Source organism: Panthera onca, chromosome B2 (genome assembly GCF_046562875.1).
Source record: "Panthera onca isolate mPanOnc1 chromosome B2, mPanOnc1 haplotype 2, whole genome shotgun sequence".
In the NCBI taxonomy this organism is placed as follows: domain Eukaryota; kingdom Metazoa; phylum Chordata; class Mammalia; order Carnivora; family Felidae; genus Panthera; species Panthera onca.
The window spans coordinates 135,158,505-135,172,611 of NC_138343.1; the positions used below are offsets into that span (position 1 = coordinate 135,158,505).

Genomic DNA, 14,107 nt, shown 5'->3' on the forward strand with positions numbered 1-14,107 from the left:
TGTCAACTATACTTCAATTAAAAAAAAAAAAAAAACCCTCCAAAGTATACACCAAAGTTCTATTAGAAGATTAACTTTTGATATATACCTTTAAGACAAGTAGCCATTAAGCTGAGGTAACCCACGTAGACCCTGTTTTTCCACCCTGTGACTTATCAGGATGATGATTCTCTGTCACTCTACCATAAAATTCACAAAGAGTAAATTATGACTGATAGACATTGTAGGCTGCAGCTTGACGGAGATGGCCAAGTTTTAAAAGGTTCTTTTTCCTTCCACTAAAGCTGCGTGGGAGGAGGACTCTGAAGTTTTGATCATAATACTGGATTTCCATTTGGTGGGCAGGTGTCAACTTGGATGGAAAAAAGGTCTTGGTAATAGGAGCCCATGGGTCTTTGGAAGCCGCCCTGCAATGCCTGTTCCAGAGAAGAGGCTCCATGACAATGAGCTCCCAGTGGACAACACCTCAGCTTCAAAGCAAGGTAAGCATCTTTCGCGTGGGAAACAGAATTTTAAATGCTTATACCAGGAAAGGGAAAGAACTAGAAATGTATGGCATAAGCATTTAGCATAAGAAGCTAGAGAAAGAACAGAAAATCTCCAAGAATGAAAATAATGAAGAGCAGAAGTTAATGAAATAGAAAAGCAATGTATGTGAGAGGTTACCAGCTGAGCCAAAAGTCAGTCCTCGGAAGAGTCTAGTAAAATGGAAATACCACTAGTCAAAATAACGGAAACAAAAAGAGAACACCAGCAATGTTAGAAAACAAAGGGACATAACCGCAGAAGAAAAATGATTTTCTAAAAAGGAAGCTATGAAGAATTTTATACTGGTAAATTTGAAAATTTGCATGAAATGAGAACTTCTAAAAAATGTAGCTTACAGGGGCACCTGGGTGGCTCAGTCGGTTAAGCGTCCGACTTCAGCTTGGGTCATGATCTCGTGATTCATGAGTTCGGGCCCCGTGTCAGGCTCTGTGCTGACAGCTCAGGGCCTGGAGCCTTGCTTTGGATTCTGTGTCTCCCTCTCTCTCTGCCCCTCCACTGCTCACGCTCTGTCTCTATCTCTCTCAAAAATAAATAAACATTAAAAAAATTTTTTTTGAAAATGTAGCTTACAAAATGAATTTAAGTTAAATCAGTTAGACTTACATATGTTAAAGACATTGAATCAGTCTGCCCACCAAACATGTAAACAAAACAGGCAATCAGTAGTGTTACAAATGAGTTCGACTGCCATCAAAGAACAGATCATAATCTTTTTTACATAGAGTAAAAAAAGAACACTTCCTAACCCATTTTATGAGTGCCCAAACAAGGACAGGATGCTAAAGGACAATTATGGGCCAATTTCATCTGTGAACATGGTTAAAAGAATCATCATCAAAATGTTAGCAACTGAATCCAACACCAGGTGTGGGTTCTCATAGGATTGCAAGCGTAGTTTAATATCAGAAAAATCCATTAAAATCTATGAACATAATTTACCATATCATCAGATTAAAAACTATACTGTCGCCATAGTAGATACAGAAAAGTCATTTGGTAAAATCTAGTCTCCATTATGATTTTTTTCCTAAAAACACCTTTTAGTCTAGGAAGTTAAAGGAATTCTTTAACCGCATAAAATACCTGAAAAGTTAGAGCAAATAGATTTAATGGTGATATTAGAAACATTCCTTTAGAAATAGGAAAATATAAGGGTGCCTGTTCTCAGCACTCCTCCTCGGCACTATATGGGAATTACTAGACAGTGCCTTGATATGAAGAAGGGAAAAATTTATAATGATTGGAAAGGAAGACACCAGACTGTGCTAGATCCTAGGTGGTAGGATTACCTACATAAAAAGCCCAGAAGAATCTATGAGAAAACATGAGAATGAAAAAGAGTCCACCTGGGTTTCTGGGTATGAGATCAACATGCAAAAAACCAATTGCATTTCTACCCAGCACACCCATAGTTAAAAAATGAATTTCTTTAAAAAATATCTATTTTGAGAGAGCGCACCTGTGCTCAAGCAGGGGAAGAACAAAGACCGAGAGGGAGAGAGAATCCCAAGCAGGCTGCATGCTGTCAGCGCAGAGCCCCATGTGGGGCTCCATCTCCCAAACTATGAGATCATGACCTGTGCTTGGAATCAAGAGTGGGATGCTAAACCGACTGAGACACCCAGGCGCCCGCCTTATACCATTCTTTTACATTTTCATGGCTGAAACGGTTAATAAAGTTCATAATTTCAAAATATGACCCTGAATTTAACAAATTTCAAGCAAAATGAAGTTACATTAAAAGCGTATTAAGTACAGGGGCGCCTGGATGGCGAAGTCGGTCAAGCGTCCAACTCTTGGTTTCAGTTCAAGTCATGATCTCACAGTTCGTCACGATCTCACAGTTCGTGAGATCGAGCCCCACGTCAGGCTCTGTGCCGACAGATCAGAGCCTGCTTGGGATTCTCTCTCTCCCTCCCTCTCCACCCCTACCCCACTCTCTCTCTCTCTCTCTCTCTCAAAAATAAACTTTTTTTTTTTTAAGTGTATTAGGTACAATAAAGTACCGCGGAACAACATCAAAAACACATGTTCCTCATGTTGCCGCAGGAGAACAGAAAGGAGCAGGTTGTGGTGCTGCCCAGGGAAGGCAGGTGTCTCCACCTAGAAGGGTATATTTGAGTGGCAGGTGGATCTAATATATTTTAAGACAGCTCGGAAACGTCTTGGCGTTGAGCGCAAACCCACGTGCCTTTTTAGTGGTCACCACACGGTGGCAGCCTATTCAAGAAAATTCAAGGGCAAGGTTGTGTGCAACGCAGAGCCTAGAATTTTTGATCTGGAAGCTTAGTGAAAAGAGGAAAACAAACCCTGCTCTGAACTGAACAGCTGTGGTGGAAAAGAGAAAAATACCTTCACTGGCAGCTGAATGTTTTCACAGCTGTCACAGAGACTTTGCTAGTTGTATCTGTATTTTTGTAAAACAAAGACATCTTTCAAAGTACTTTTTTTTATTATGGAAATAAATCACCTTGACTCTTCTTTGGGATAAATCTCATTTTAACTTTGAGAACGACTAAGTGGCTTTACTCTCTAGAGATTCTAGAAATTGGGTAACTTTCCTGTTTTCAGATATCCACGAAGGTTCTCTTCAAAGTTCACATTGCACACACATTCTGTTTCCTGAGGCCTCGGTATTTGTAACCGCACCACCGTGGATCATAGAAACTGTAGACTTTCTCTTTATTACTTCATCTGTTTTTTGTTTTTTTTTTTAAGGTTTATTTTTGAGAGAGAGAGAGACAGGCAGAGAGAGAGGGAGACATAGAATCCAATGCAGTCTCCAGGCTCTACACAGAGCCCGACGCGGGGCTCGAACTCACTGCGAGATCATGACCTGAGCCGAAGTCGGGCGCTTAACTGACTGAGCCACCCAGGCGCCCGATTGCTTCATCTTTGTAGCCAAAAGTATGGAAAGGAATTTTCAGGGCTCCTCATACTCTTTGTCTGCGAAATGCATTTGGTCTCTGGAATTTGGCCCCCCTCTACCTGGCGTACTTACTTCCTGTCCCGCCAGGAGGTAGAGCCTTTACCTTTCCATTTTTCATGCCAGCAGCCAGCACTTCAATACCAGTCACCTCCCCGCTGATATGCCTCCATGCTCCTGCCCGACATTTGACTTTCCCCTCTTCCTATATTTTATTTCTAAAACACAGGCCATTGCTGGGCCTTGTTGCTGAGGGTCAGCAGACGTCAGCAGACCACAGTGGTAGCAGCTCATGAGGTACCGAGGGCATCCTGGCACGGGTTGGCATCCTGGGGGCACCTGCCCGGGACAGGATGTGTCCACCCTCGCTGCGCCTTAGAAAACCTTCACTGTGAAAAACGTTGAAGATGTAACAACAGATTGGGATCTTTGTTTTCTAATTTTATTAGGAGCGAATAACTGGTCCAATGTAAGATTACAGTGCTTTTGGATTCTCCTTATCAGCAATGACAAGTTTGCAGAAAGAAAAGGGGAAGCAAAGGATTATGGCCATTCGGTGGAAGGAAGTCATCTTTGCAAAGCATTTCTTCTAGGCTTGTTTGTACCTGACACGGAACGAGACACTCCCCCCCCCCCACCCCCCACCCCCGTTGGCTGTCTGGTTGGGGCTTTCCATCCTGAGAGGTTTGGGGATCAGGAGGTAACCGTGAAACATTAGAGTCCTGTCTCCCCCCTCCTATACTCCGTAGCCTTTCAAGGTGGGGATTACCTACAACCAATCCTACCGTGACCAGCAGGGACTACCTTTGAGGGTTTAGAATCAGACACATTTGTGTTCTGGGTAAGCAGTAGGACATAGGCTTTGGTGACAAACAGCTGTGGGTTCACGCCTTAGTTGTTGCTTAACTTTTCTGAGCCTTGTGTCTTCATGTGTAGAATGGGAATTATAATTTCCCCTACCCGCTGGGGAAATTCGGTCATATGTGTTGGCTTAGGACAGAACTTGGCACCTATGAACATCCACATTAACGGTTTGGCTACTGTTAAAGGTGAGTCAGGAAACACACTGGCAAGTTTCACAATGTGGAAAGGCCGCTGGGTCAGTTAAGTCATAAGGAGATAAGCTAATAAAATAGTGGCATCTAGGTCCCTCATTGGAAGCCCAGTAGATGTGCTTCCAGCGTATGGCTGGCAGGAGGGAGTCGCTCTGTGGAGCCTCCCGGCAACATTTGAAGGTGGAGGGGATGAGGGACGCCTGGGGGGCTCAGTCGGTTGGGCGGCCGACTTCGCCTCAGGTCGTGATCTCACAGCTCGAAGGCTCGTGAGTTCGAGCCCCGCGTCGGGCTCTGTGCTGATGGCTCAGAGCTGGATTCTGTGTCTCCCTCTCTCTTTGCCTTCCCCTGCTCACTCTCTGTCTCTCTCTCTCTCTCAAAAAGTAAACATTAGGGAAAAAAAAATGAAGGTGGAGGGGATGAAACCACAGCCAGACTAAGAGACAGTGTCTTGACCTATCCGGGCTCACCCCCAGTCCTCACTGGGAATAGTCTCAACTTTGAGTTATGTAACAGCCTTTGCTCCATGGCTGTGGACCTCTTCCTTCCCGTGAATTCTGTGTTACTCGGAAGCCACTCTGCCTCAGGTTATCTTTGGTGGGGGTTCCTCGTTTATTAATTACTTCTTACAGGAATACTATTCCTTCCTACAATGTCGAGGCATGGTTACGCAGAGTTACCGAAATAGAAATGGATTCTGCCGATGCGTAAGATCTCTGTGGAGCCTGAGCGTGAAGCATTGAGATTTGCCTTTTGAGAGTTTTGTGGAAAATGGAGTCGACTGCTGTGTTTTGTAGCTTTATCGCTGGTGCCCCACCAGAGCGCATCACTGAAAAATAAGAATGAGTTTCCCACTTTGTTTCAAGCGTCCCTTCTGGGCTTTGCAACGTTATGCATTTGCATGTGGGAGAGGGGAAGAATGTCTGGGCATTTGTCCAAATGAGCCGCGTGCTATGGAGCATCAGACGTCAGTAAGCCAAAGCACTGGGCATGATGTCTTTGGGTAGGGCTAAGGAATCGCCCTCCTTCCTCTGCCCAGACTTAGACGCCACACTCAGCTTCCCAAGCCCCTGGAGTGGAATGACTCCCCGATGTGGGGACTGGACGGAGCCCCCCACCCAGCGAGAACGGGCTTATCTCTTCCTCACCCTGATGAGTTCACCCTGATGCCAAAAGCAATTTGAAGTGAGACGATGTTCGGCATTTAGTATTTATGAGTTGGAGTGGTACCCCTCTCCAGGGAAGCGACGTTGACAGGCCCTCTGGGGCTGTGTGTGCACACCCCCTTAACTCACACTGCTAGTGGGAGAGCCTCCTGAATTTGTGGTCAGACACAGCTGGAGGACGGGGGTGAAATGGCCTCCAGCTGTGACAAATCGGGTCGCTCCCAGCTGTGTGTATAAGAAAGAACCCAGAAATAAGAGAACCGTTTTCATTTTGTTTTTCTCAGAGGATCTCGTTTCTCCTCCTCCGGCGCACGGAGACCCTCAAAACGAGTACTGACACAAGAAGGGAAAAATACAAGGTTTCCCCATTTGAAGGATCAAAGTGTGTCATTTCTTTGAGCAAAGCTAAATGATCACAAAGTCGTTTCCAGTTTACATTCACTGCGTGGCATGGTTCATAAAAGGCTTTTAAAAGTGGATTGGAAAATTCTGAATAACCCTGTATTGTACATATGAAATCTTAAAAAAAAAAAAAAAAACCAAACCAAACCAAAAACCCTTTTTTCCAAAGATTGGAAGAAAACCCTAGCTTTTAAACTGGATGAGATTAGCGAGTTACGTGGTTGGGTTTTTAAAATGTATCTTAATTTTTAACGCATTCGGCTTTTAAGCCCTGCAGGAAATCAAACATAATCGTTACGAACCAAAAGTACAGCAATACTGGTTTTTCCGGAGATCCTTGTTTCTTCCTAGGGCTTGGAGTTAATGTCAAGGATCCCATCATTTCTACCTGGAGGACTCAGTCTTGCACGTCTTGCAGGACTTGTCTAGCGATCAAGTACTCCAGCTTTTGCTAACACGCACCTGCCTGTTCTCCCTCGTTGCACTACCTTGTCGCTGGGTGCAGAACTCTCAGTTCCCAGATTTTTTATTTCCCGTGCTTTCTGCACGTCACCCCACTGTCTCCTGGCCTTCAGGGTGTCTGGTGAGGATAATAGCTGCCTGTAACATTCACAGGAGAGGCTGCACTTGAGCTGGACCTGGGGTAAACGGCGGTAACGACAGCTCACACCGGTTGAGTTCCTGAGTGCCGTGAGCCAGGGGCAGGGCTTTGCTGTTGCCATGATTCTGCAGTTGCCCTGCCTGTGGGACCCCCATGCCCCCCACATCACGGCTGAGGAAGCTGAGACTTTTTGTAATGGGGGAGGTGGCACTACAGCTTAATTTTTTTTTTTTTTTAAGTTTATTTATTTGGAGAGAGAGAAAGTGTGAGTGGCGGGGCGGAGGGAGAGAGAGAGAGAATCCCAAGCAGTCTCCGCACTGTCGGCGTGGGCTCGAACCCACAAGCTGTGAGATCGCGGCCTGGGCCGAAGTCAGACGCTTAACCGACCGAGCCACCCAGGCGCCCCCAGCCTGAATTTTGAGCCGCTGTCCCGAGTGGTCTCTTATTCCAGATAATCACAAAACCCAGTCTTTAAAAGTCCCTTTAACGTTTAATCTTTTTTTTTTTTTTTTTTTTTCCAACGTTTATTTATTTTTGGGACAGAGAGAGACAGAGCATGAACGGGGGAGGGACAGAGAGAGAGGGAGACACAGAATCGGAAACAGGCTCCAGGCTCTGAGCCATCAGCCCAGAGCCTGACGCGGGGCTCGAACTCACGGACCGTGAGATCGTGACCTGGCTGAAGTCGGACGCTTAACCGACTGCGCCACCCAGGCGCCCCACGTTTAATCTTTTACACTTAAAAGTATCTGACAGCTCAGATGGGGAACTTCAGGGAGACCAAGGCCCAAGACGTTAGACTGGCCATGAGTTCACTATTGTTTTATTCCAACAGTTTAGAATCCCATAGACATCCTTTAAAAAATTTTTTTTTCATGTTTATTCATTTTTGAGAGAGAGAGAGAGACAGAGCGTGAGTGGGGAAGGAGTAGAGAGAGAGAGGGAGACACAGAATCGGAAGCAGGCTCCAGGCTCTGTCTGAGCTGTCAGCACAGAGCCCCACGTGGGGCTTGAACTCACGAACCACGAGACCGTGACCTGAGCCAGAGTCGGAGACTTAACCGACTGAGCCACCCAGGCACCCCTCCACAGACATCATTTAGGAGAGGAAGCAGAGGGAGACCGAGTGCCATTCTGGCCCTGAGGCACTGGGCTTGTCACCTGCCCTCCAGGGACGCTGTGGGCGCCCTGGTCACATGGGTGGGCACGCAGGACTGCACATCCACATGCGTCCCTCTTCTCCCCCACCCGATACGGGCTTCTGTCCCCAATCTCAGGGCACCACACCTCTTGCGCCGAGCAAATACCAAGGCTATTCAGGAACGTGTGACTAAGCGACCCGAGTCACGTAGGCCCCTGAGCGCTCTTTGGCAGATTTCTCCATGTTCGTGGACTGAAAAGGCCTTTCGACGTCAGCTCCCATTCTCACCCTTGCTACTCCCTGATCGTTGCCACCCAAACAAGAGGTGAGGGGGACCTTTGTTTGAGAGTCCCCAAATCAGGCTGATTATATTCGGCAGGACTGAGGAAAGGATTTGTGAGAGAATCCGGAGGAACTGAGGGGCACGCAGGGAGTCACGTACAGGGAGCCTTAGTCATACATAGCACGCACTGGATACGGCACAGAAGGAGGGCTCCACGCTGTGTCCCGTGGACAACAGGCCAGTGACCGCACCTCCAGTCCACCCAGTGTCATCCCTGTTGGCCCTTCTGCCCCTTGCCAGACCCAAGCTCCGCCTCGTCCCCCTTCTCCCCCAGCGTAGATGCTACGTGAGGAACCAACATGTAATTTAAGGAATTAGGATACTTTCGTCGGTACCTTTTAAAACCTAACCCCCCTCTAATAAATAAAGCGCCTTACGTTTGGGTAAAGATCTAGTTCTCAAAGCCTTTTCCCGCATGATCTCGTTCACGTTATACCTGAAAACGCAGCGTGGGAGCCTGTGCACCGAGGGGGAGCGGGGTCTGCCCTCGAGTCGAGGCCTCGTAGCTCCGCCGAGCCGTGTTCCCGCTGCACCTCGGTCCCCTCCCGTCGAGGGCGACTCCTTCACTTTTCAGAGGTGGTGACCGAGGCCTGAAGAGTTACTTGGAGGAGGTGGAACGCAAACCTTGCTGATGTGTCATCCGGGGTTCCGAAGCGGAAAGTACAAACGTGTCAGGAGATGCAAAGGCAAATCTCCCACGGCTATAGCCACTGGCATCAGCCTGAACAGGCCGTAGCTATTTAGGTATGGGGTTGACGACGTAAGCGGACGTCAGGGCCGTCCTGCCTCTGGGAAGCCTGGCCGGTTTAGTGTCACTCTGGGAACTGTAACTTGGGCATTCGCTCATCTTCGTGCCGCACGGTTCTGAGCCTTTCTCTCACCCCACCTACAAACACGCAGCTCTCTCTCTGTGTCTCCTAGCCATCCTTTTTAACTTTATTGCCAGAATACGAGGAAGGGAACTATTTTCGATAAGTCATTCAAAGCTCACCCATCGCTAGCTATGAGGTTGTGCTTTCCTCTTACCGTGTGTTACAACCCGTGTGCGCGTCCCGTGCACTTGAAGAGGGAGTTACTGTCTTCTCTGTCATTCTGGACACAACTGAATCTCCTAGGTTCTCTTCTCATACATTGAGCATGAAGTATGTGGAGTGGTGAAGTAAGAGGGGAACCTAGAAGCCAATAGAAAAAGGAAGATCATTCATCATCCCGTGGGGGGAAAAGTTGGTAGATACGTGTTATAATCATAATCCCGGGCCGTGCGTTTAGCTTGTAGTCATTCAGATTTATGAAATAAGCATACGAGAGGGCTTGATTTTAAAAGCCAATGATCTGTTCTGATCAGAGGAGAGTGGAAGAAAGACACATACCCAGTTTCCAAAAGGAGAATTCTTCCAGGACGAGATCACTTGGGCGTCTGTGAAAGGAGGTGGGGAGAATACCTCTTGCTGGAAATTCTCTTATCTTACCAAAGTCTTACAATATCTGAATGAAAATGGTTTGACATTCTTATTTTAGAGTCCTTACAGTTACTGTAATGTTTCTATCTGACATTGTGCTTAATATTTGGGGAAAATGTGGACATTGACCCATAGGTACAAAGCCGGAATCCTACGGTAGATGCTCAGTTCATTGAAATAAAGAGTTAGACGTTCCAAGTCAGTCGTTTATGAATAAACGGGGACTGTGCTCATGAAACACTCGGCCTTAACGAAGTCTCCATATGCAGGGAATACACTTGACCCAAAAGGCAGGAGTTTACCAGGCTCCTGCCCATGTCTGTAGGAATGTCACTGATGGATTCCTAATTGCCAAAAATGGATTTTTTTGCTTTTAGTTTGTTTGGCCACTGGGCATCATTCAGACCTGTCGACCATGCCCTTTCCCCTGCGCCTACATGACTCCCCCATTCTTCCTACCTTCTGGGCCACACCCAGTCACCATCGTTTCTCTCACCATTGAAGATGAACACTCTCAGAAATGTACTCAAGGCCCCTTTCCTTCCCACCCTCCCTGTTTCTCCCAGATCCCCACGTTTCTGGGTTTACCCGTATCTGATGCTGATGAATCCCGGCCTACCTCCCCTCCTCCCTGACCATCCTGAGTTCCGAGTCCATGCGTCCAGCTTCCTACCGAATGTCTCCTCTCGCATGTCTCCCTCCCACTCCCTCCGGCCCATTCTCAACCCAGCATCCAGCATAATCTCCCTAAAACACATCCGACGGTGTGAGCACAACCACAGTAGCCCAGTCTGACAACTCCTTGTCAGTAGCAAGAGAAGGTCAGCAATGTTGGGAATTTGACATTTATAGGAAGAAAGTGACATCTCATTAAAAAAAAAAAAAAATACCTCGGGGGGCGCCTGGGTGGTTCAGTTGGTTGGGAATCCAACTTCAGCTCAGGGCATGATCTCACGGTTCGTGGGTTCGAGCCCCGCGTCGGGCTCTGTGCTGACAGCTCGGAGCCTGGAGCCTGCTTCGGATTCTGTGTTTCCCTCTCTCTCTGTCCCTCTCCTCCTGTATGTGTTTCTCTCTCTCTCTCTCTCTCTCTCTCTCTCTCTCTCTCAAAAATAAACATTAAAGAAAAATTTTTTAAGAGACCTCAGGTGCCTGGGTGGCTCAGTCAGTTGAGCATCTGACTTTTGATTTCACCTCAGGTCATGATCCCAGGGTTGTGGGATCAAGCCCCCACGTCGGGCTCCCACAGTGTGTTGAGCCTGCTTGGCTGCCTGGGATTCTCTCTCTCTCTTCCTCACCTTTGCACCTCTCTCTCTCTTTCTCTCAAAACAAAACAAAACAAAACACTAAGTCTTTTTAGGACTTTGCCATGAGATAGTCAAGGAGTCTCTGTGCCACATGAAATTTCACAGACACTTCTCATTACAAAGCACTGGAAAGAATGTGCTGTAGGACATTTGCTCTCTAAAGCCACCTAACCAGGGTCACACAGACCACAATGTGTCCCAGTTCATCGAAAGTGGAAGAACAAGTTCAAGCCACCCTTCCCTCAAGACCCCTCTCTGTATTGTGTGTGATACCTGCCCAGCTCGTGTGCAAAGACGGATCAGGGATGCCCATGCCTGTGTGGACAACATAAGTAGAAATGAAATGTTTAATTGTTTCTTTTTCGTATCCCAGTGGTTTGCCCTGTTCCCCTCCATCTTGTAGATCCTAGTTGTAAAATCTTGTAGGCAGGATTTTTATTTTCGGGTCCTCAGTGACCTCAGTCAGTGTCTGCCCCAAGCTGCACTTGAGAGATGGCTAGTGAGTGAGTATTTTCGCTAAGGAATCTTGGACCTTCTTCATTCTCTTAAGCAATTGTAACTTCAGAAGCACATCTTTGCTGGAGAAAGGACCTATTGATTTTTTTTTTTTTAATTTTTATTTTTTTGAACTTTGTTTTCTGAACTGTGTTGATAACTTGAAGAATATAGAAACAGGTTTTATGGGTCTCAGGTAATCACGATTCATCAAAACCTAGCCACCTTTTTTTTTTTTTAAGCATCCCAGCTTTCTGTATATATACATACCTCATACCTCAGATTCCCACATGTGCCCTCAGAACACATCAATAGTGGAAGATAGATTCTGTCTTCTAGCCAACAGGGTGGGGCTGTATTTTCTATAGTTTGAATTTTAAAAGGCATTTTTTTTTGCTACATACAAAATCATGATGTCCCTTATAACCTTGCAGATCATATCTGTCCTCTGTCCTCCTCTCTCCATTTTCTGATGCTTGCCCCCCGCTCTTAAAAATCAATGACGTAGAGAAAAAGAATTTTCGTGATATCTTGACTCTACGTTACTCCCACATACTCCACATTAAACGTCAGCATATCTGCGTCTTACTATTGTTTTAACATTTGGTCTTCCGCCTGGGGAGTGGGCAGTACTCTGTAAGCCGCTTCTACGTCAAACCTCAGCAGAGAAAGCAATATTTTGTTAAGAGGCAGAGTTGCAAGCCAGGCTTTGGCCAGGGTCTTTCCCATTTGGGAGGAGGAAAGTGGAAACAGCCAGCGAGACGATAATTCTCCTTGAATTCTTTAGCTCATTAAAATCTTTGCTGGTCCTCAGTGGGTTATGTATTGATTTAAGCATCTAGCAGTTTTCCTTTCCAGAAAAGAATTAACATCTCCAATGTGATCATTACTAATGGTGGAGATTTTTGTCTTTTCTCTGTGGGAGTAACTTATTACTTATTAGCACAGCGCACTTTGGAGTTGTATTTAAATACGGAGTGGAGGGGTCGGCATGAGATTCGTGAGATTTATAGGTAATGAAAAGAACAGGTTGTATCAAAGATACCACGTGGAGGAAACTAGGTGTTCTTAGGGGACTCGTGATCCTTGGCTTTTTCCAAAACGAACGTTTCAGCCCGTATATATTAACTTCCTTTTTATAGAAGTTTTAACATGTTCTGTTTTTGCTGCTATTGTGCATGGAAATGTAGCAAAATGGCGTTTCTTATCTGCTGGTCATTTCCAACAGGCATGAAGCATTTGAGTTTCTCTGGGGGCTTTATTGTGGTTGAGTATCTGCAGTGATAGAAGAACATGAAGAAATGCATTTTTTTTATTCAAGTAAAATCCCCTTTCCATAAGAACACTTTTTGCCCCTGAATATAACATCAGCCAAGAATCTAGCTGCTTTTCATTCAGATCTGTCTACGGAGAACATGTGACATTAACACACTAGAGTTCGTTCCGTTTCGCAGTGTTGTATCCCCGCAGCATAAGAAAATGATGGCTGTTTTAGTAGGGACTTCTCTTCTTTTTAATGTGATTAATTTGGTCATTTTACTTGGACACGATTTCAGTGCAGGCTTCTTCCGGGACCTCAGTGAAGTTCGTACTGAAGAGCAGTGAGCCCTGTGTGACTGTTAACCCCCTTTCCCCAATTGGCACGGTCAGATTGCTCCGATGTTCCCGGAATGTCACTTTTAAAGGTTGGCTTTATCGGCTCTTTGAAAAGACATGCCATTTAAGTTGTTACCGTGTCCCTCCTCTGTCAAGGGAGCTTGGCGCTGTTCTAGATCCTGGCTTTTTCCTTCACAGACCAAGTAGGACTGTCATGAATTTTCCTCCCCTCGCTGCCGTCTCTTGTCCCGAGATTTCTAAGAGACGTTAGCCGAGGCAGCCTCTTGCCCAAACTGTGTTGCAGACTTTTAGGCTGAGCTGTTGGCTGGGTGGGTCCCCGAGCCCTTCAGCAATCAGCCTGTCCATGCTGAGAATGGATGAGGGCGCATGGAAGCACGTTCATTTCCGGGGACTTTGGGTGGTGGGAGTGGCAACGGGGCAGTTTCTGTGTTTCATCTCGACCTCCTCTGGCTGATTCTAAAGAGTCTGCAGTCCTTTGCGAGGCACAGAAGTCTGTGGAAAAAGCAATGAAGGAAGGAAAGCGGCATGGGAGAGCAGAGGGCTGCAGCATCCTCTTTCTCCCCCATTGAGTGTCCAAGACTGGCTCCTCTGGGGGAAACAGGACATACCAGAGAGGTGCTCACACCCTCAGAACCTCCGTTTCCTTGTCTCTTAAATGGGTGTAACACCAACCCACATCGCTGACACGTGTAGCCATAGTTCTTTTCCCCCACCAGGGTCTCAGATTTGTCCCTGGCCTTGTGCCCTCCTTAGGAATCCAGTTTGCGATCGTCGGTTTAGTTGGGGACGGGGTCATTCTTTGGTTGAGGTCAGAGCCAGTCGCTTCCCTTGTTTCTAGGTGTCCCCTTCCTACCAGACAAGTCACTCCAGCACCGTGTTATCAAAATCGGACGGGACAGATAGGATGAATCTGTTTTGTAGTAATAGTCGAATTCCTTTCCTTTCTCCCAAAAAAAAAAAAAAAGGAAAGAAAGAAAGAAAAGAGCAGTTTGACAGGAGACTAAGCAGAGCCTCAAGGAAAATGAGATTCTTTCTTGAGCTCTTGACAACC

At 46.4% G+C, this 14,107-nt stretch overlaps 1 protein-coding gene across 3 annotated transcripts in view; it reads left to right on the top strand.

The window, feature by feature from the left end:
• The window catches only part of MTHFD1L (methylenetetrahydrofolate dehydrogenase (NADP+ dependent) 1 like), a 184,183-nt gene that overhangs the window by 15,054 nt on the left and 155,022 nt on the right, over positions 1–14,107 (top strand). For all 3 annotated transcript variants that reach the window (XM_060616894.3, XM_078447464.2, XM_078447463.2), the window contains exon 7: positions 346–482. In XM_060616894.3, the coding sequence (XP_060472877.1) occupies positions 346–482 (137 nt within the window). The remainder of the gene's footprint in view (positions 1–345; positions 483–14,107) is intronic.